The sequence below is a fragment of the Physeter macrocephalus genome, chromosome 2 (assembly GCF_002837175.3).
Source record: "Physeter macrocephalus isolate SW-GA chromosome 2, ASM283717v5, whole genome shotgun sequence".
NCBI classification, from domain to species: Eukaryota; Metazoa; Chordata; class Mammalia; order Artiodactyla; family Physeteridae; genus Physeter; species Physeter macrocephalus.
In genome coordinates, this window is record NC_041215.1 from 85912233 (window position 1) to 85934176 (window position 21944).

The 21944-nt window shown below is 39.6% G+C and overlaps 2 protein-coding genes across 4 annotated transcripts in view; one reads left to right on the plus strand and one right to left on the minus strand.

Annotated features, from left to right (window-relative positions):
• Window positions 1-20109, minus strand: part of LOC114487334 (basic proline-rich protein-like) — a 58060-nt gene extending 37951 nt beyond the window's left edge. Inside the window, exons 1-4 of the mRNA XM_028496929.1 lie at window positions 20067-20109; window positions 19188-19724; window positions 18989-19062; window positions 18286-18942 (exon numbers count right to left, since the gene is read on the minus strand). Of these exons, the coding sequence (XP_028352730.1) occupies window positions 18286-18942; window positions 18989-19062; window positions 19188-19724; window positions 20067-20109 (1311 nt within the window). The remainder of the gene's footprint in view (window positions 1-18285; window positions 18943-18988; window positions 19063-19187; window positions 19725-20066) is intronic.
• Window positions 18672-21944, plus strand: part of UBE2E3 (ubiquitin conjugating enzyme E2 E3) — an 87267-nt gene continuing 83994 nt past the window's right edge. Inside the window, exons 1-2 of one of the 3 annotated variants that reach the window (XM_028479767.2) lie at window positions 18672-18788; window positions 20266-20484. In XM_028479767.2, coding sequence (XP_028335568.1) covers window positions 20291-20484 — 194 coding nt within the window. In that variant the 5' untranslated portion in view covers window positions 18672-18788; window positions 20266-20290. Of the gene's footprint in view, window positions 18789-18851; window positions 19227-19383; window positions 19636-20265; window positions 20485-21944 lie in introns of those variants that run through there. The other 2 variants (XM_024122342.3, XM_028479765.2) reach the window with 2 other exon arrangements.

Genomic DNA, 21944 nt, shown 5'->3' on the forward strand with positions numbered 1-21944 from the left:
TGGAGAGATATACCATGTTCTTGGATTGGAAGAATCAACATTGTGAAAATGATTATACTACCCAAAGCAATCTACAGATTCAATGCATTCCCTATCAAACTACCACCGGCATTTTTCACAGAACTAGAACAAAAATTTCACAATTTCTATGGAAACATAAAAGACCCTGAATAACCAAAACAATCTTGAGAAAGAAAAATGGAGGTGGAGGAATCAGGCTCCCAGAGTTCAGACTATACTACAAAGCTACAGTAATCAAGACAGTATGGTACTGGTACAAAAACAGAAATATAGATCAATGGAACAGGATAGAAAGCTCAGAGATAAACCCACTCACATATGGTCACCTTATTTTTGATAAAGGAGGCAAGAATATACAATGGAGAAAAGACAGCCTCTTCAATATGTGGTGCTGGGAAAACTGACAGTTACATGTAAAAGAATGAAATTAGAACACCTCTTAACACCACACAAAAATAAACTCAAAATGGATTAAAGACCTAAATATAAGGCCAGACAGTATAAAACTCTTAGAGGAAAACATAGTCGGAACACTCCATGACGTAAATTACAGCAAGATCCTTTTGACCCACCTCCTAGAGAAATGGAAATAAAAACAAAAATAAACAAAGTGGGACCTAATGAAACTTTAAAGTTTTTGCACAGCAAAGGAATCCATAAACAAGATGAAAATATAGCCCTCAGACTGGGAGAAAATATTTGCAAATGAAGCAACTGACAAAGGACTAATCTCCAAAATTTACAAGCAGCTCACGCAGCTCAGTATCAAAAAAACAAACACCCCAATCCAAAAATGGGCAGAAGACATAAATAGACATTTCTCCAAAGAAGTATACAGATTTCCAACAAACTCATGAAAAGATGCTCAACATCACTAATCATTAGAGAAATGCAAATCAAAATTACAATGAGGTATCACCTCACACCCGTCAGAATGGCCATCATCAAAAAATCTACAAATAGTAAATGCTAGAGAGGGTGTGGAGAAAAGGGAAACCTGTTGCACTGTTGGTGGGAATGTCAATTGATACAGCCACTATGGAGAACAGTATGGAGGTTCCTTAAAAAACTAAAAATAGAACTACCATACGACCCACCTATCCCACTACTGGGCATATACCCTGAGAAAACCATAATTCAAAAAGAGTCATGTACCACAATGTTCGTTGCAGCTCTATTTACAATAGCCAGGACATGGAAGCAACCTAAGTGTCCATTGACAGATAAATGGATAAAGGAGATGTGGTACATATATACAATGGAATATTACTCAGCCATAAAAAGAAACGAAATTGAGTTATTTGTAGTGAGGTGGATGGACCTAGAGTCTGTCATACAGAGTGAAGTAAGTCAGAAAGAAAAAAAAACAAATACCGTATGCTAACACATATATATGGAATCTAAAGAAAAGAAAAATGGTTATGAAGAACCTAGGGGCAGGACAGGAATAGACACAGATGTAGAGAATGGACTTGACTTGGGGAGGGGGAATGTTAAGCTGGGACAAAGTGAGAGAGTGGCCTGGACTTATATATACTACCAAAATAGATAGCTAGTGGGAAGCGGCTGCATAGCACGGGAAGATCAGCTCGGTGCTTTGTGACCACCTAGAGGGGTGGGATAGGGAGGGTGGGATGGAGACACAAGAGGGAGGAAATATGGGGACATATGTGTATGTATAGCTGATTCACTTTGTTATACAGCAGAAAGTAACACACCATTGTAAAGCAATTATACTCCAATGAAGATGTTAAAAAAATAAAATAAAAAAATTTTTAAAACAACAACAATAGGGCTTCCCTGGTGGCGCAGTGGTTGAGAGTCCGCCTGCCGATGCAGGGGACACGGGTTCATGCCCCGGTCCGGGAAGATCCCGCATGCCACTCCCGTGAGCCATGGCCACTGGGCCTGCGCGTCCGGAGCCTGTGCTCTGCAACGGGAGAGGCCACAACAGTGAGAGGCCCGCGTACCACAAAAAAAAAAACCAAAATGCAGCTCACACAGTAATTCCCAAATGCTTGATCATAGAATAGCACTGGTATGGGATATTTTTACTGGTTTTTGGATGAAGTGAGGAAAATGACAATGTAATGAGTTTCTTCCCAATTAAATTTATTTAAATATTTGCTCTTATATGTTATATTTACATTATTATTCCTTTGTAAGATTATGTTATAATATGCTGGTGTTATGTTATAATTTTAAGAAGTTTAGAATAAGGCAGCAAAATTAAAAGCTGTCAATTGGCCCCAACATGCTTTGGAACTTTTACTGGTCTATTAATTCACCAGTCTAGTAACTATTTACCTAATGCAAGCAATCAATCATAAAAATTCTTTTGTCTGAAAACTGGACTAGTTACTTATTGCTGATGTAACAAATTACTACAAACAGCGTCTTCAACAACAAGAATTTATTATACTGCTCCTGTTGTGTAGGTTAGAAATCTGACCCCAGTCTCACTGGGCTATCATCAAGGTGGTGGGAGGGCCACATTCTCCTCTGGAGGCTCTAGGGGAGAAAGCATCTCCTTGCCTTTTTCTTGGCTTTGCTCATAGAAGCCTCCAGCACACCTTGGTTTGTAGCTCTTCCCTCCATCTTCAAAGTCACCAGCAGGAGAATGACTCCGTCTCACACTGCATCGTATTACTCCGACCTCTTGACTCATTACATCTCCTCTTCCTTCGGCCTCCCTCTTTCACTTTTAATCATCCTTGTGATTATATTGGCCCCACCTGGATAATCCAGGCTAATGTCCCTCTTTTAAGATCAGCTGATTAGCTGCCTTACTTAATCTGCAGCCTTAATTTCCCTTTGCCCCCACCCCCACCCCGTAAACTTACATATGCACAGGTTCCAGGGATAAAGATATGGACATCTCTTTTTTTGGGGGGAGGGCAAATTATTCTTTCTACCACATTAACAAATTTAGCCTAAACAGCAACTGAGACAGAAGCATTAACGTGGTTTAATTTTGGTTATTTCCTTAGTATGAGTTATGAGCATTGAAATTGGTGGATATATGCATTGTAAAGGTTTTTCAATCATATTGTCAAATTGCTTTGCAAAAACCATTGCAAACTATTACATCAAATTAAAGATTAGATTCTAAGATGCATTGTCATTTCATGTGCCATTAAGGAAGAAAAATGACTTCCAATTAAACTATGACACTTTTTTATCACTTAGACTTTTTATTTTATAGTTATTTAAAGAATTTTCTTAAACTTACTTGGCCTTGGGTTTTTATCTTGCATCACAACAATATGAAGAGCTATGGTCAAGTTCATGCAGTCACAGGCAATGCCAGTTAACATCAGAAGTGCTGCCTGGCTGAGAGTGATTTAAGACCTCATCGATTAGATGGTACATTTTGATTTTGGAGATGTTAAAATGTGCACGTTAGAATCAATGAAATGTAATATATAGAGACCCTTAGAATATGATGATTTAACATTCTTGATTCCCACTCTTCACTAGTACCTGAGGTGGTCCGTGACGGGGGGTGATTTCAACTTTGCTGTGACACATATTGCTTGTTTCCCATCTGGTCACAGAACAGGGTACCTCACTTGGTGAATGAGCGTGGTGGGTTATGCACTTGACTCACATGGCCTTGAGTGCACCTGTGCAGCAACTCACACATGGCTTGCCACTCCACGCCTAAACTTAAGAATATGCAAAAATTTCCTGTAACTCTCATGAATGCCGAGTCTATGGTGGACAGTTATAAAAAACAGCACATATTACCCTGGGGGAAGAAGAGTTTCAAAAAATGTGCTTGAATAATTAAAAAATAACTGCCATTTATTTAGAGCTTACCATGTGTCAGCCATTATACTAAGGGCTGTGTCAACATTTACTCACTTAATCTCCCACAACTAACAACCTTGCACAGATGATATAAATATGCCCCTTTTGTAGATGAAAAAAGTGAGTCCTGGACTAGGTAAATAATATGTTCCAGGAAACCTGGCTAGGAGGGGCAGAGCTAGGTTTTGAACCATGGTTTGTTTGAGTCTAATCACAGTACATACTACCTTCTATATTAATTATATCTAAGCAAATAAATCACTGCTTTCAACTTACATTAAAATTAGGGGGAATTTTTCTGCCTCTACTGTAATTCATCTTTCTTACTGGATAATGCTAATAAGATACCTCAGGAAAGCATACTTTATGAAAATGAATAAATTTCAAGGTGTAACAGCACAATATATAGATTTATCATTTTTTCCCTAAACTGAGACTGGCTAAAATCTACTTCCCTCCCAAGGACATCTCTGCTACCTCCAACTACCATTTGAAAATTATTTATTCTGCATAGTTTTTGAATTAATAATATATTTTTGCTAAGTATTCAAATTTACTTCTCTGAAAAAGAGCTCCACAAATTAAAAATTATATATATTGAAATGAGGGGCAACTTATATCACTGGCATATTTTCAATCTTAATAAATAGGTATAGAGCTTCCCTGGTGGTGCAGTGGTTAAGAATCCGGCTGCCAATGCAAGGGACACGGGTTCGAGCCCTGGTCCAGGAAGATCTCACATGCCACGGAGCAACTAAGCCTGTGTGCCACAACTACTGAGCCTGCGTGCCACAACTACTGAAGCCCGCACGCCTAGAGCCCGTGCTCTGCAACAAGAGAAGCCACCGCAACGAAGAGCCAGTGCACCGCAACGAAGAGTAGCCCCCGCTTACCACAACAAGAGAAAGCCCGCGCACAACAACAAAGACCCAACGCAGCCAAAAATAAAAATAAATCAAATAAATAAATTTTAAAAATAAATAAATAAAATAAAATAAATAGGTATAAACACTTGTATAATCTGGAAGTTTACCCTCTCATATAAAAGGTGGAACTGAAGTTATGATTTTCAAAGAAATCAGAAAAAAAGCCTAATAATCTCTTTCTACATTATCATTGGTCTACAGCAGTTTGAACAATCATTGACATTTACTTTTTAATTTAGCAAATAGACGTTCTTTTCTTATTATTTCTCCGCCTCGCTGATTCTCAGCATCTCTACCACTAAGTTCTCCACCTTGACCGTACATTGGAATCACTCGGGTGGGGGTGGGGGTGGGGTTAGAAAAGTACTAATGTCTGGGTCTCACCCCCAGAGTTTATGATTTAATTACTTGGCAGTGTAGCCCATGCACCAGGAGTTTTAGCCACTCCCCAGTCATCACCAGGTGATTCTAATATGGAGCCCAAGTTGCAAACCATGAATACAAAGGGTTAGATAATAGAAAACACATCTGTGAGTTTGAGAAAGAACGCTGATTCTAATGGCTTAACAGTGATACTTTTGAATTAGCTACAGATTTCCATGTATGTCATATCTGTTCCTAACACCACAGCAAATGAAGACATAGTTGTGTTGCTGAATACTCTAGGTATTTCATGGACCAAGAAATATAACCAGATCATTACCTCATTTGTTAACTCTGCTCCTAAAATTATCTTATTTGTTTCTGGAATTCTGTAACAAATTTGTGTTTGGATCATAGCACCAGAAAATTCGATAGTACTACTGTCTTGGGGGAGGGGAGTGGGAGTGTATAGTAATAAGGTTTAAAATTTATAACTTACCATCTTGAGCAGTAATCCTGGCCAAGTTTCTTAAAAGACAATTTGACACACTAATACAACTTCTGCCAAAAATAATCATTTGCAGAGCCAAAGTAACTTTAGGTATGATAAACTGGGCCCAATGCATGAATCTATGAAACAATTGTTAAGTCTGTCCGTACTTTTGATGCTGCTGTTTTCTCTAAAAATACACATAGAAGAAAGCAAGATTTTGTATAGCAAATGGTAGAGATACAGCTAGGCCCCCAATAATAATAATTTCTATTCATATAGAATTTTATAATTTTTTTAGCTTCTTCACAATAAAGTTCTTTATTTGGTTTCTATGGTGATTTAAAGTCACCTCACTTCTCGGTAATGTTCTTTCTTAAATAAATGTTTTTACAGCTCAAGTGGTGTACTAATAAGGTAATTTAAAAGAAAATTCCTGACTGGTTGATGAGAAGCTATCATGATGCTGTCAAGAAGGATAAGGTAAGTCACTATGATGTTTATATCTGGCATTATTGCTGTTTCTAATTAGCATATTTACCTTTGGTTCAGACTCTACATCATTATGCATGAATACTCGACTTTACATAGCTCCTTAGTGCTATGTCTTCTAAATAGACAATTGGCAACCGCAATAGCAAACACTCCGTAAGAGGAAAATATGACCTCTTAAGAGGAAAGTGTCATCTACTGGGACTTGATGTCAGCGAATGAATATTCATTCAAATAAACATCTGTTAACTTCCATAAGCCACCGTACTAAATCAGTTTTAACAAGCTATACAGAGATAAATATCATATCACCTTCACTCGTCCCAAATCAATCTCTTTAAAATGGGATCCCTTTTGTTAGGATTTTACATTCCACATCCCACACTAAACCACATTGTAGCTACTTAGCTTCTGCAATTTAGAGCCTATGCCTATGCTCCTGATGTCAGCCCGATACTAGTTTTTACTTATTCCATATTTGCAGCACCTACGTCATGTGGTTTATCCAGTTATGTGGTTGTGAATGCTGCAATGTTGATCCTTATTTTCAGTCTTTAACAAACAAGTGCTTGTTCTTGTAGCAAACTGACTATCTGTGCACACACACACATACACTCATGCATAAACATTTGCACTTTTTTACTAATTAGACTAAATTTATTCAGATTAAGTCATTAATCCGTACACTGTACCAGGCTAGGCACAGATTGCCTAGTAATCCTGAGAATTTTCTCTAGACAACTCCTGGAAATGACTCACTATTATTTTTATATTCTCACATAGTTAAATGAACAAATATAATTTCTTAATCTTTTAGTGTTCTTTTCAGAAACCCAGAAATTTCAGCATTCTATAAACTATCCCTTAGCTGACATTAGACACAAATGAACTCTTGATCCTATCATAAAGTGAAGAGTCTAATCGATGTTAAAATGTTCTTCAGTCTAAACTTGGAGATATTTTTAAAATTTGAAAGAAAATGTTAAATTTCAGCATGAACTGCTTTGTATTTAAGATTGGCCATCTCTTCTACTAATATTGAAGTGATAGAGTACCAAGATTTAGTTTCATAATCTCTCACTTTTTAAGGGTTAGTCCACTTTGGGAGACTTTTTTTTCTATTAAGAATCACTGACCTGCATGTACAGCATTAATAAGGAACAATTTCGAAATAACTTCTGTTGTTTTTTTTTTTAATGGAAGTGCAGAGGAAAGTGGGATGATATATACATTTGATTTAATAAATACAATAATTTAAAATTTAGGTCAAGATTATAACAGGCTAAAAGGGATAGTAAAGAAAAGGGACAAAGGAAGAGAATGGCATAAAAAAGAAAGAACTAGAGAGAGATTAGCAGAAGAAAAATTGCCCAAACGGACCACAGATCATTTCTGATTTTTATAAGAGCTTCCTTACATGTCTCTTTCCCATTGAACGGTCTCTCTGTCAACCCCAGCAACCAAAGACAGTCCAAAAGTAACCCTGATGGGATGCCTAAAACTTCCTCATTCTTCGCTGGCTGTCAACATCTCCAGCCTGTCCCAAGGGTCCCAATTATTTCCCTTCTGGCTATGGGGCCAATGATGCTAGTTCCTTCTCTTCCCTCCCATCCCCTCACTCGGAAATGCACTTATCTAGAAGTGGCATAGCATAGCAGTCAAGAGCGTAGGCTTCCCAGCCAGAGTCCACCATTTACTTGTCACGTGACCTTGGGCAAGTTGCTTTATTGCTCTGTGCCTTGGTTTTCTCATCTGTAACATTAATATATAATAACAGTACCTGCCTTATGGGGGCGATTGAGAGAATTAAATTAGTCAGTGCATATAAAATATAGCATAAAAGACAATTAAGTGTTACAGAAGTGTTTGCTATTATCCAACAAATATTTCTTGAGCTCCAACAACATGCTAGGCACAGGGGATACAGTTGTGATGGCGGGGAGTGAGTGAAAGAGACCAATATCTGAAGTATCCTAACTGGAAGGGTGAACTCTGAACTCTGTTCTCCTTAAAAAAAAAAAAAGAAAAAAAAGAAAAGAAAAAAATGGATAACTTGCTACGATGCAAAAAATAATTCAACTGCTGCTTTTTTAACCATATAATTATCCTAAGATAGAACTTGTTTTCCATCTACTCAACCAGTGCTTACTTCTTCAGAGCCTGCTCTGTGTGTGTGTGTGTGTGTGTGTGTGTGTGTGTGTATGTGTGTGTTTTGAAATACATGTCATCTACATTCAAAACTATAGTTTTCCCAGTTGTTCAGTAGGTACTCAATGTTTGTTTGTTGAATAAGCATATAAAATGCCTCTTTTACATCCTCTGGCTTCTCCTCTAATGTATTTGAAGGTAGTAAAAGCACAATTCTAAGGGGCTGCTTATTATAAGAAGAGGAGGTGAGTGAAATTCTGCTATTGCTTTTTAGGCAGGAAACTTCTGTTCTTGGATCTTGAAGTCCTCCCTCTTAAACCATCCTGCTAGATTATAAACCCTTTAGAGAAGAGATGGTATCCCGTCTTGTTTGACACACATCTTCTAGCACTGTGCTTTGTCCTTGAAAAGGCATTTGTTATGTTTGTTAAACGAGTAAATAAAGGCTCAGATATGCAAATAATTATATTTCCTAAGTTCAAGTGGGGGTTTTTGTGTGGGTGGCAAAAATGCCATAGGTAAGTTATGGACTTCTTTTTTTTCTAAGAAATTTTTCCAGGGACAAGGAAAAAACTTAAATTTAGAATTAATCTAACCAAGAAGTGGAAATTTCACCTGATGTAAACAACCTTATTAGAAATGACATTATTTTCTTTGGAAAATTTCAAACAACTAGAATTACTGGTATATATATTTTCCACTTAAATTGACAGCTGGTTTGGAGGCACGTATATTCATATAGCCAAAATAACTGCGGGTGGGGTGGGGAGGGATAGCTGGTTATGGTAGCCTTTATGTAAGAAGGACATTCAAATTTTTTCAAGCCAAACTGAATTTTAATGGATAATCAACTTGTGTGGTTACATATGGCCTTAAATCATTGCTGGCCAGTACAACCCAGCAATCCCACTACTGGGCATATACCCTGAGAAAACCATAATTCAAAAAGAGTCATGTACCACAATGTTCATTGCAGCTCTATTTACAATAGCCAGGACATGGACGCAACCTAAGTGTCCATCAAGAGATGAATGGATAAAGAAGATGTGGCACATATATGCAATGGAATATTACTCAGCCATAAAAAGAAACAAAACTGAGTTGTTTGTAGTGAGGTGGATGGACCTAGAGTCTGTCATACGAGTGAGGTAAGTCAGAAAGAGAAAAACAAATACCGTATGCTAACATATATATATATGGAATCTAAAAAACAAAAAAAATGGTCTTGAAGAACCTAGGGGCAGGATGGGAATAAAGACACAGACATTCTAGAGAATGGACTTGAGGACATGGGGAGGGGGAAGGGTAAGCTGGGACAAAGTGAGAGAGTGGCATGGACATATATACACTACCAAATGTAAACCCGATTGCTACTGGGAAGCAGCCGCATAGCACAGGGAGATCAGTTCGGTGCTTTGTGACCACCAAGAGGGGTGGGATAGGGAGGGTGGGAGGGAGGGAGACGCAAGAGGGAGGGGATATGGGGATATATGTATAACTGATTCACTTTGTTATAAAGCAGAAACTAACACACCATTGTAAAGCAATTATACTCCAATAAAGATGTTAAAAAAAAATCATTGCTGGCATAATCTTGCCATTAAGCAATGCTAGAATTTAAAAGCACTACCAGCCATACTAGTTAATTCAGTTTGCTCAACAGCACTTACTTATACAATAGCATAAATCATAGATTCCAGAATCAGACACAACCTCCAGACTTATTGTGCTGATGAGGAACCTGGCATCTAGAAGGCTGAACAATGTAATGGGAACTAGAACCCAAGATGCCAGGTTTCTGGGTCAGTGATCATGATGTTCTGATTAAGAGCTAGAGAAAGTTGGACCAAATATATGTTTTATTTTTCCATTGGTCCTTTTAAATGCCTCTGCCAATGAGTCTGAGATTGATTGAGGTTGATTAATTTTAATCTAAGTCGCCAGCATTTAGCTTTATAGAATACGTAACTCCACCTCTTCTATGTAGACACTGTATAAAGCAGATTAGAAAAGGTTTTGCTGCCCTACTGTATTTTTAGAAAAGAACATAAGCCAATATTCATTTTCTGACTATGGTTCTATAAGAAGTTTGGTCATTGTTCTCCTGACACATATTTCAGAGCTTAGGGTCACATACCAAACACCCTTAATTTATTTCAATGTATGAATCTATTGGCCTTTAATTTCTCTAAATAATTTTGGACTCCCATATGCTTAGCCTGTGCTACTTTTCATGTCCATAAGTATGTCAGACAGTGGGAAAAGATCTTTCTTCTTGTTGTTGCTGTTATTCTATAACAGTCCCTTCAACTGACTTTGAGTGTGAAGGTAACTTGGTCATCCACTCATTCATTCAGGTATTATTTACTAAATATTATATGCCAGGCACTGTATTAGGTACAAAACACTGATATGGTCCCTGCCCTCATTCTAGGAGGGGGATAAAAATATCGAAGAAATAGTATGCTCACATATATATGGAATCTAAGAAAAAAAATGTCATGAAGAGACTAAGGGTAGGACGGGAATAAAACACAGACCTACTAGAGCATGGACTTGAGGATATGGGGAGGGGGAAGGGTAAGCTGTGACGAAGTGAGAGAGTAGCATGGACATATATACACTACCAAACGTAGGGTGGATAGCTAGTGGGAAGCAGCCGCCTGGCACAGGGAGATCAGCTAGGTGGTTTGTGACCACCTAGAGGGGTGGGATAGGGAGGGTGGGAGGAAGGGAGACGCAAGAGGGAAGAGATATGGGAACATATGTATATGTATAACTGATTCACTTTGTTGTAAAGCAGAAACTAACACACTATTGTAAAGCAATTATACTCCAATAAAGATGTTAAAAATATATCAAAGAAATAAACACAAAATATTTGTTTACAAACCATGATAAGTATTATACAATATATATAGGATATTATGAGTGATTATTACCAGACTACCAAATTTATAACGGCGTATCGGAGCTCTTTCTCATGCTTAGGAATGTGGGTGAGAAAAGACTGTTACACTTTTAAGAACTTTCTGATGATATCCTTTTGACACTTCTACAGGAGCTAGTGACTTGGAAAAGTGGTCTATATGCCCCGGTGGATATGACAGCATAGTGAAATGAGGGCAGAATGCAGACTTGAGGAGAGTGATTTGGTATCTCTGAGACTGTTTCCTTGGTTAAAAGTCTAGCACTTCAATATCCTCTTCTTGGATTATAAATACTGCTACTAAGCAGTCATTCCTTAATATGAGTCCAAGTTTCTCCTTACCCTCACCACACACTGAAAACTATCACTTTTTTTTAACCCACTCACATCACTCTGTGATATTTACTTTATCTGAGCTATTTTGGGATGTTATAATTCAGAGAAGTTAAAAATCATATGCATTCTGACATTTTACTAGGCACATCTTTGAGATCTTTTATAAATGACAAGCCTGTAGATAATGGACCTGAAAAAAACTAAAATATAACAACATATTTAATATCCCCATTTAAAAAAATATTGTTTTACTTCTTTGATATAAAGACATTTAAGTAAAATGAAAACTAGTTTATCATCGCAAATTAAACTACTTTCTTTGCAGCCCCAAATTAAAACATATTGTTTCTTATTGAATCTCTTCCAATTAGATAACCACTTGTGCAATATGGAAAAGATGGCCAGAATCACAAGTAAACTGGCCCTTAACCCAAAATGATTGTTTGCATATTTCTTCCAAATCTCTTGTATACATTTTCCAGGCAATCATATTGTGCATACGAGTTTGTTTTCTGAAGCAGAAAGTATACACTTAATCTGATTTTACACATGACATACTGTAAAGCATCTTGGAAAAATTTAAGTGACGTCATGTTAAGTAAAAACAACAGTTAAAAAGATGATGCATGACATCTTTGTTAGTTTTATTAAGTAAGTAGGACATGAGCTGATCTCACAGAAAAGGATTTACCATGAGAAGGAATTGTTAGTACAAATGATAGTTATAATACTCACTATTTTATATTCACGTACAGTCCATTGAGTGAATGGACCATAATTTACTAAAGCATAGCCTTTATGTGGGACAGTTTGAGTGGTTTCCATTTTTATATAGTATAAATTACACTGGGATAAACATTGTCAAGCATATGGCATTTTTTAATATTTTGGATTATTTCCTTAGGATAGATTCCCAGAAGTAGAATTACTAGGTTAAAGGGTATGAACATTTTTATGACTCCTGAAACACATTGCCAAATTGCTTTCCAAAAAAAGGTTATATGAATTTACAATGCCACCAGCAATACAGAAAAGTGCCCTTCTCATAATATTCTCACAAGTATTTGGCATCATACAGCTTTTAGATTTGTAAATTTTGTGGAATATGTGGAACACACACACACACACACACACACACATATATATATATCTTAGATTTATATATATATATCTTATATCTATTTTATATATATATATATCTCTTAGATTTTTAAGACAACATGTAGTTCAATAACCTCCAGTTTCTAATCTGTCCTTTAACTGTCTATGATGATTTGATATTTTTATAAGTCTATTTAGAATTATATGTGATGTATATTAATCTTTTTTCATAGTACAAACTGCTTTGTCTATTTTGATGTTTCAGCTTGGTGACTACACGTGTTATGTGCGTCAGGAAGCATACTGAGGATTCAATTTTTGTACCTGGTCAAATACATATTTTCTTCTGTGATTTCTTTTTTCTGTTGGTTTTTAGCATAGCTTATCATAACTCATCTCTATCTATAATAAGTAATCAAATTATTCTAACTTTCACAAGGAGCGATTTTTAAAAAACTTAACTCTTGAATTCATCTGTAATTTATATTGATGTATAAGGTATGGTTCTAAGTTATGTTTTCCATGTTGGGAACTAGTTACCTCAATATGATTAATTGAATAATCCTTCATTTTTCTATGCTTTAGATGAAGTTTCATTTGTTATATATTAAATCACTTAATTCTTATTTACTTCTTCTGTTTCAGTGATCTATCTGTCCTTGAGCCAGAGCTTACTGTTTTATTTAATGAAGGGCCCCTTCACACAGCTTTTTAAGGATTTTAAAAATGGTCTTGTTTATTTTTTCTTATATCGACCTTAAAACTTTGACAAATTCTGAAAGTCTACTTGTATTTACATTTCTTTTAATTTATAAAAATAATAATTTAAAAAAGTTAAAACTATTTATTTTCACCAAATGTACACCTCTGTATTTATTCACACCATTTTTTCCTCATTATAATAGTAGTAGCCTGCTCATTAAAAACAAAATGCTGAATATAGAAAGAATTAAAAAGGTTATTCATAGTTGCTCTAAAATATAAGCTTAGTTAACCTTTTATTTTATTTTATTATTTTTCTTTAAAGTTTTTTTTGATGTGGACCATTTTTACCATCTTTATTGAATTTGTTACATAATTGCTTCTGTTTTACGTTTTTGGTTTCTTGGCCTCAAGGCATGTGGGATCCTAGCTCCCTGACCAGGGATCTAACCCGCAGCTCCTGCATTGGAAGGTGAAGTCCCAACCACTGGAACGCCAGGGAAGTCCCTAGTTAACCTTTTAGAGTATATTCCTTTCAGATATTTTTGTCTTGCTAGCTGTACAGATATAGTGCATATTCATTTGACAGATATTTATTTAGCACTTACTTTGTGCCAGATACCTTCCTAGGCATTGAGTCACGCTCTGGTTTCACAAAGTGGACAAATCCTACCCTCATTAACATTTTATCATAATCCATTTTTGTATTTTTGCATATTCCTCATATGTATTACTTTAATAACTGCAAATTTCATTGTGTGGGTGAATCAGTTTGTGTAATCATTTTCCTATAGTTGGACACTTCCAATTTTTCAATGCTATTTTTTCCACATTTAGAATACTTTCTTAAGATACATTTCTTGAAATGGAGAAATTTGGTTAAAGGCTATGAACCCATTTAAGATTCCTGACACAGACTTACAAACTGCTTTTCAAACAGTTAGTACCAACTTTCATTGCCACTGGAAATGGACAAAGGGAAATTTTTTTACTAATTTGCCAGCAATGATTATAATCACTAAAAATTGTTTTTGTTATTTTGATATGTATCTCATTTTAATTTTCCTTTTTTTGATACCTAGCAAGGTTGAGGGTTTTGTTTTGTTAAAATAAGTTTAAATAAATGTATTTCTTTTAAAATGTATCTGTTCAGGGAATTCCTTGGCGGTCCAGTGGTTAGGACTCGCCACTTATCCTGCTGGGGGGCCCAGGTTCCATCCCTGGTCAGGGAACTAGGATCCTGCAAGCCAGAACTAGGATCCCACAAGCTGCACGGTGTGGCCAAAAAAAATTGTATCTGTTCATGACTTTCGTCTTATTAAGGTGCTTATGTTTTCATTTCATGTGTACAAGTTCTTTATGGAATAAAGACACAAGCCCTTTTTGGTATATACTCTCCCTCAGAGTTATCTCAAAGGAGAAAAGTGGGAAATGATCACTGAGGTTTGTGCCTTGAAGTCCCTGAAGTCAAACAGATACTTAATGCACCTTTCCATTTCCACGCCCCAGCCCAGGGTCTGGCACACAGCAGGTTTTGTACACATGACACAATGGAGGAACACTAGATGTCAATCAGTGCATTGGACTCTGGAGGTCCAGAGACACTGAGACTAACAATGGCAATCAGGGCTTCTTAAACTAAGCCTGGGCCAGGAAATGACTTCCTAATAAACCAAACTCTTTTTTTTTTTTTGAATGTATAGAGAGAGTTTTATAGCCAGAGGACAAAAGGATACAAGTAACTGGACAGCATCCGAAACAGCCTGAAAAAAAGAAGGGTAAAAGGAAGGGATGTTGAGAAAGGTTATTGTGCGGAAGGAAACAAACGAAAGCACTCTGAAATCAACAAAACAAATTAATAAGTATTCTATATCCATTATATGTAAGGTATGTTGTTGGCCATGGTGGGTGATTTTAAAAGATCTGTGGCCCTACCGTAGCTTATATAACCGCTCAATTCAGAAACTTATTAAGCAAATCAAACGTATATTCCTGTAGAATTCTTGGTTATACACACACACACACACACACACTCATGTACCTATATAACACTGAGACCCATTGAAAGGCATGGGAGAAAGCAACTCCCAAACCAGGTTAGTCTAAAGGATTCTGGGTGCTGCCTTGTCTGCCCTTGTAATGACCAGTTCCTTTTGGTCACAGCATTTGGGGGGAAAAGAGAGAAGAGGTCTTTGTGGCAGTATCTGCTGCAGTTGAATTTTTTATCTTTCCTCTTACTTCTGCCTTTTTTAGAGTTGTGAGTGAGAAGCTGGCAGGACCCCATACCAAGAAGAGAAAAAGAGGAAACCAAGAGGGAACAATCTTCTTGTGGTAGCTGATGTCTACTTTGTGGTACTATTTTGAGGGGTCATATGGGAAAAATTTTTATTACATACTTTATAGAATAATTTGCACTAGATGAAATATGTATGTGCTCAGGAATGCCTATAAGACATGATCCCTGTTTCCGAGGGTAGACACGGCAAAAAAAAGAGAAAGATAAAACAATTACAAAACAGGTGTCCTGTGAGGAAGAACTTCAAGTTAGATAACAATTCATAACTTACAAGTTGCTTCTGGTCAAGATAGTGATGTCAGATGACCTTGGAGGAGAGCTGTGAACTGGAAAGAATTTCTTGAACAAACCCCTTTAGTCAAGTGAATTATGGTAGCTGGGTACCTAATACTGTGAGGGCAGGCCACTAATGTCCCTCACCTTATGGAGCCATTCATTTTCTTTATGGTGGCTTTAACAATTTGGTAAGTACTATTTATTGAACACCTGTTATGTCCCAGGTACTTTGCCCAGAGCATTATCTATATTATTACTTATTGATCCCTCTAGGCCCAGTTCATTGCAACTTCTTTTGACCCACACCCCATGGTGCATAACCCCAAGCTGAATTAATAATTCCATTACTAATTTTTAATTCATAATTAATAACACTCCACTCATTCTGTCCACTCCTTGAATGCAGCACTTCTCATCCTGTAGTCTACATTTCTGGCTGTTCCACTACCCACTGAGCTCAATAAGAGTAGCACCCATATTTCACTCCAATTTCTTAGCATTTGGTAGTTCCTAAGTAATCTGTTGCATGAATATTGAGTGGAACTCCATGACTTCAAACTCATTGAAGAATCATGAAATTTTTGAGCAAGGATTTACACTTCTGCTACATACGAGAAAGATTGAACTGGAAAGAGTAACTTGCCTGTGCTTCCCTGATGGCGCAGTGGTTAAGAATCCGCCTGCCAATGCAAGAGACACGGGTTCGAGCCCTGGTCCAGGAAGATCCCACATGCCGCGGAGCAACTAAGCCCGTGCACCACAACTACTGAGCCTGTGCTCTAGAGCCCACGAGCCACAACTACTGAGCCCGCGCGCCACAACTACTGAAGCCTGTGCACCTAGAGCACATGCTCCGCAACAAAAGAAGCCACTGCAATGAGAAGCCTGCACACCACAACGAAGAGTAGCCCCCGCTCGTCGCAACTAGAGAAAGCCCGCTCGCAGCAAGGAAGACCCCACGCAGCCAATACATACCTACATACATATATACATAAATAAATACAATTTATTTTTTAAAAAAAGAGTAACTTGCCTGAGGTCACATGAATTTGATAGAATAAGATTAGAATCCGGTTCCCTTGCTTTTCAGTCCACTGTTGTTTCTTTTATCATGGAAAATGCTACCAAACACAACTAAATATCTTTATCTACCAATCTCCTAGCCCCACCCTAATCCTTTCAGTAAATTGCCATTGGGCCTTCAGTCTACTTCTGTGGTATTAAATTTCCTAAAATATCCCACTTTTTTATACATAGCTTTCCTTTCACAACTTCCCATTCCAAATAGAGCAAAATCCAAACTCCAAATTGGTTGGCTTTTGCTGTAGCAGCATAGTGTAAAAGTTGGGGGAAACTTCTGCCTGTATTTTCACTAACAAGCTCTTTCCACAGGTACACTTTGATCCAGCCCAGTGAAACTTCTTGTCAACACACACACCATGCTCTGTCTTCCACATCTGAGACTTCCTATTCCTTCTGACTAGAGTGTCCTTCCTCCTAATCGACCTGGTGCACTTTAATGACCTGTTCCCCTTCTGGACTGGTTGCTTCTAACACAGAGTAGAGACCTGGCCTGAGTCACACAGTAATTGAATGAATGAATTTTGTGTGTCCAGCACCTAGGGCATAGCCCTCTGAAAGGTTCGCTGAATGACTGTTGTCTTTGGAAAATCACAGAAATATAACTTACTCGTCAGAATTGTAAGCAACAATTTACCAAAATTTTTCTATTTGGAGGAAAAATAAGTAAATATATTGGCTCACTCGGCCTTTTTTTCTCCTTTTTTCCTTTAATTCTAGTTCAGATGTTATGACTCTGCTATTGTCACTCCCTCTGTGAACTCCACATTCTCCCAGCACCTCTGCCCCTGACACTTGTGGGAGAGGAATCCCCAAATTCCTTAGGGGCTCCATCACTGGAGCAAGTTCTCAGTAGCAGGAGAAGGTCTGGGCTGCAAACAGGAAGTTTTTGTACTTCTGGCCACTTTGTGCCTGGGGCAAAAACTGCAGAGTCCACCTGGAGATTGCAAACGAGAATGACAGAACAAAACTAACCTTCCCTTAACCCCATCTGAAGCTTTTCTGTGTAGACATTCTGACCCAGTATCACTTAGGGCTTCTCTTTCCAGAACTGGCGTCTAGCAGGCACGTCAGAAGGGCATCCAGCAAAGCATCAGGTATGAACCCTCCTTACAAGGACCCTATTCACTTTAAAAAATCTTGAGTGGGACATTTCAATAACTGTTCTGAATTTTTAAGTTTTCAAAGCATCCGAAGGACCTTCCCGTTTGGAAGGCTGAGGGCCAAGGAGAAGCAGAGGCTGGTCACCTAGTCTCGAAATCCTTTTTTCCTCCCTCAATGCCCATGACCCCATCTTGCCCCTTTAGCTCACAGGAGGGTCAAGAGGCAGCTTTCCTCCGCCTGCGTGCCTGGCTTCGTCAACGACACCCATTAGGCTCCAGTCTTCCAGGGCAGCAGGGGACTCCCGGCCACGCGCCCCGGGCCCTTGCCCAGGCGTGGGGGCCCCGTTGACCACGCTGGCCCGTGTGTAGGGACAGGAGATGCGGCCAGCCCCGGGGATGACCCTGGCCCCAGCCTGCGGGTCGGGTAGTCCAATGGGCAGCCTCGCTCCGGAGGCGGGCTCAGGCCGGAAGCCACCCCGCGGCACAGCGGCCCCGCGAGACGGCGCCCGCGCCCCCGCCTTCTCCGGTACCGGCTCCGCGGCCAAGGGCGTCAGGGGCCAGCCCGCCGGGTCCCCGCCGCGCTCTTTGTCCTGGCCGCGCGCGGGCGGACGCGTGCGCCCCCCGGGTGAAGGGAGGCGCGGAGAGAGAGCGCGGGAGCGCGCCGGAACAGCTCGCGCCCGCCGGGCGCCGGCGGCGCGCGCCCCTCCGCCAGGCAAGCAGCGAGCGAGCACGCGCGCCGCCGCCGCCGCCGCGCCCTCCCCTCCCCCGCGCTCGCCTCGGAACTTGCTGACTGCGCGGCCGGGAGGAGCCGAGCCGGGCGGCGGCGGCGGCGGGAGGCCACAGTGCGCGGGGGTCTCCCGCGTCCCCTACGCCTCGCCGGGAGCTCGCGCCCTCGCCCAGCAGAGCTCCCACCCCCCCCTTTTTTCCGAAGGCGCTGGGCGGCGCCACCCTCCGGCCGGAGCCCGGCACTGCACAACCTCCTCCGACTTTCAATGTTCCACACTCCCCGGCCAGAGCCTCCTCGGCTTCTTTTTTTCCCTCCCCCCCCTTTCCCCCCCCCAGCTGCCTCCATTTCCTTAAGGAAGGGTTTTTTTCTCTCTCCCTCCCCCACATCGTAGCGGCGCGCGAGCGGGCCGGGCGGGCGGCCGAGGTAAGGCGGCGGGGCCGGGGGGCCGCGTGGGGGGCGGCCGGGGCGGCGGCGGCGGTGGGGGAGGGGGCGGGGGCGGGCAGCTTTGTTCGCGCCGGGAGCCCGCGCCGCCGGTGTCCGCGAGCCGCGGCGGGGCCGGCCGGGCTGCTCGCATCACTTGGCGCCCGGCGCGGTGAGCGCTGCCCGCGGCCCCCGCGCGGCCCTCCCCACAAAGGGCCGCGGAGCTGCGTGGCCGCCGTCGCCGGCCGCGGCTCGCCTCGGCGGGCGCGGAAATTTGTTGCACTTCTTGGGGCTTTGTTTGTTTGTTTGTTTTTTCTCTGAAAAATTTTTTTTCGTTATTTTGGACAAAATGTCGGTCCGTGATGTAAAAATTGAGCGAGGAACCTTGATGGCACGGGGAGCTTTGCAGAAGGTGCAGTTTGAATTCTGCTTTTCCCAGGGTGGCAGCTCGGTCTTGGCCGGATGAATCTTCTCTGCTCGCCGTGAAAACGGCCAGAGCAGCTTGTTAGTTGATTTTTTAAAATTCGTTAAGTGTTGTATTTAAAGGCTTACGGGCTCAGAGGAGGAATCGCCACCTTAAATAAGCATATGGGCTATTAATAGGGTATGTTTTCCTCTCGGAAAGGGAATTTGGTAGCTTTGACCAATGTCAGTGTGTAAATATTTAGACGTTATTAGTGACTTTTTAACATTTTTCAGCGAGATCTGTTATTTACAGTGTGTCATATGTTATTAATGCTCGTTGCCTAAGTTCCCTGGCAAATCTGTTTCATGCCTTCTGAGAAAGTAGACAATTGATAGATTGTCCAAGGGATGGAAAAAAATGTGAGTGGGTTTTCTAACTTGAGTTCGGTAAAGCCCTGAACGCTGCCGTTGTGAGACACATCACCCCCCCGTAACCTTTCTGTACGATGAGATGTGTGAACACTTTTGAAGCGTTTTCATTAAAATATGATTTTAGGTGAAGGTTAAGAGAAGAAAATGCTGTTGACTTATTTCTTAGACTTACATTTCCTTTCTTTTCCCCTTTTCTCTTTAAAAGTTTTCCAAGAAATAACTTCACCAAGATGTCCAGTGATCGGCAAAGGTCCGATGATGAGAGCCCCAGCACCAGCAGTGGTAGTTCAGATGCGGACCAGCGAGACCCAGCCGCCCCAGAGCCTGAAGAACAAGAAGAAAGAAAACCTTCTGCCACCCAGCAGAAGAAAAACACCAAACTCTCTAGCAAAACCACTGCTAAGTTATCCACTAGTGCTAAAAGGTAATGTGTTAAAAAAGGATTAAGCACGTTGTCAGGTTGTCTTCCAAATGGCTGGACGCTTTTGTTGGTTTTATATCAGTAGCAATAGTTCGAAAACATTTCCTTTGCACTCAGTTTTATTTGGACTTGAATGAGTTGTCATTCTTTAGGTGGCATATAATCCACCTCCCTAGAATTAGACTTTTAAGCAAACTCGTTCTGTACTTTGGTGACTTCAGTGAGAGTGTCCTTGAGCAGAGATTGGACTAACGTCTGACCGATTGTTTAAGGAGTTGGCAAGGAAAATTTGGTGAACCCAAATTAGCTGGTACATTGAGGATGTTTCCTTTTTATGAGTCATATTCGGCTTCCTTGAAATTGACACTTAGATCAGCATTGTCTCTCTTCATGAAACTTAATGATCAGAAATGGTCATGTTTGCTAGAAAATTTGTAAATCCAAGGCCTTGGCTATATTTGAAAGCAGATTTTAAAATTGTGCTCCAAATCTGCTTTCAGTTTTACAAACATTACTTTAAGTCATGCATCCCAGGTATTACTTTTTGTAATTAAGCTATGGTTATATAGCTCTGTGTCCTTGTGAGGGTAAATAAAACTGAAAAGTAGCCATTTACATTTTAGGTGGCACTTGGTGAGTGACAACTTTGTCATTTTTCCTCTTCACTCTAAAACTTGTGGATATGTTTGTCACGTTAATACTCAACAGCAGGAGAAACATATTTTGTTGGATATAAGTGAAAGATCATTTGTTTCTTGTTGATTTATGTTATCTGTAATGGTGAAAAAAAGACTGTCAATGGGACTCCATCAGTGGTAGTAGTAGTGGAATACCCATGATTTCTAGTAATTATACATCAAATGCTTCTATAGCATTAACCAATATCGACATTTTATTGATTTTTGTTGATCACAACCAAAAGAAAAAGAAAATATAAAAGCTGATCAAATGTTGGCATTCTGTAGTGATATTCTATGGATTTTCACCTTTATTACATCAATAATCAAGTATTAATAGCGAGAATATTTATGAAATAACATCAGTCTTTGAGATGATTTAGAATTCTCAATTTGTTGTAATCTTGTTGATGAACATATTAGACACATCTTAAGTTTTGAAAGCATGTTAAATTTGAATAAAATAAGGACTGCGTTTTTTCTTCTTACCTCAGGGCTGTCATTATCTCTTCTCCCAAATTTATTAAATTTAAGGGCTGTACTTAAGGTCAGGGGAAAAAAGATTCAGTTAAATAAGAATGCCAGAATCCTTTGGAAGTTTTTCACTGGTAAAAATATTTGTAAATTTCAAACTTTTTTTTTTTTTTTTTACAGATAAAATATTGTCAAAATTATTAATGTGCCCTTGCAGTAGCTTGTTAACTCTTACCTTGGTAAAAGTGACTTGAAGTCATTGTCAAATATTCTAGTGCTTTCCCTCCTCCCTTCTTGTCTCATTTGCATATA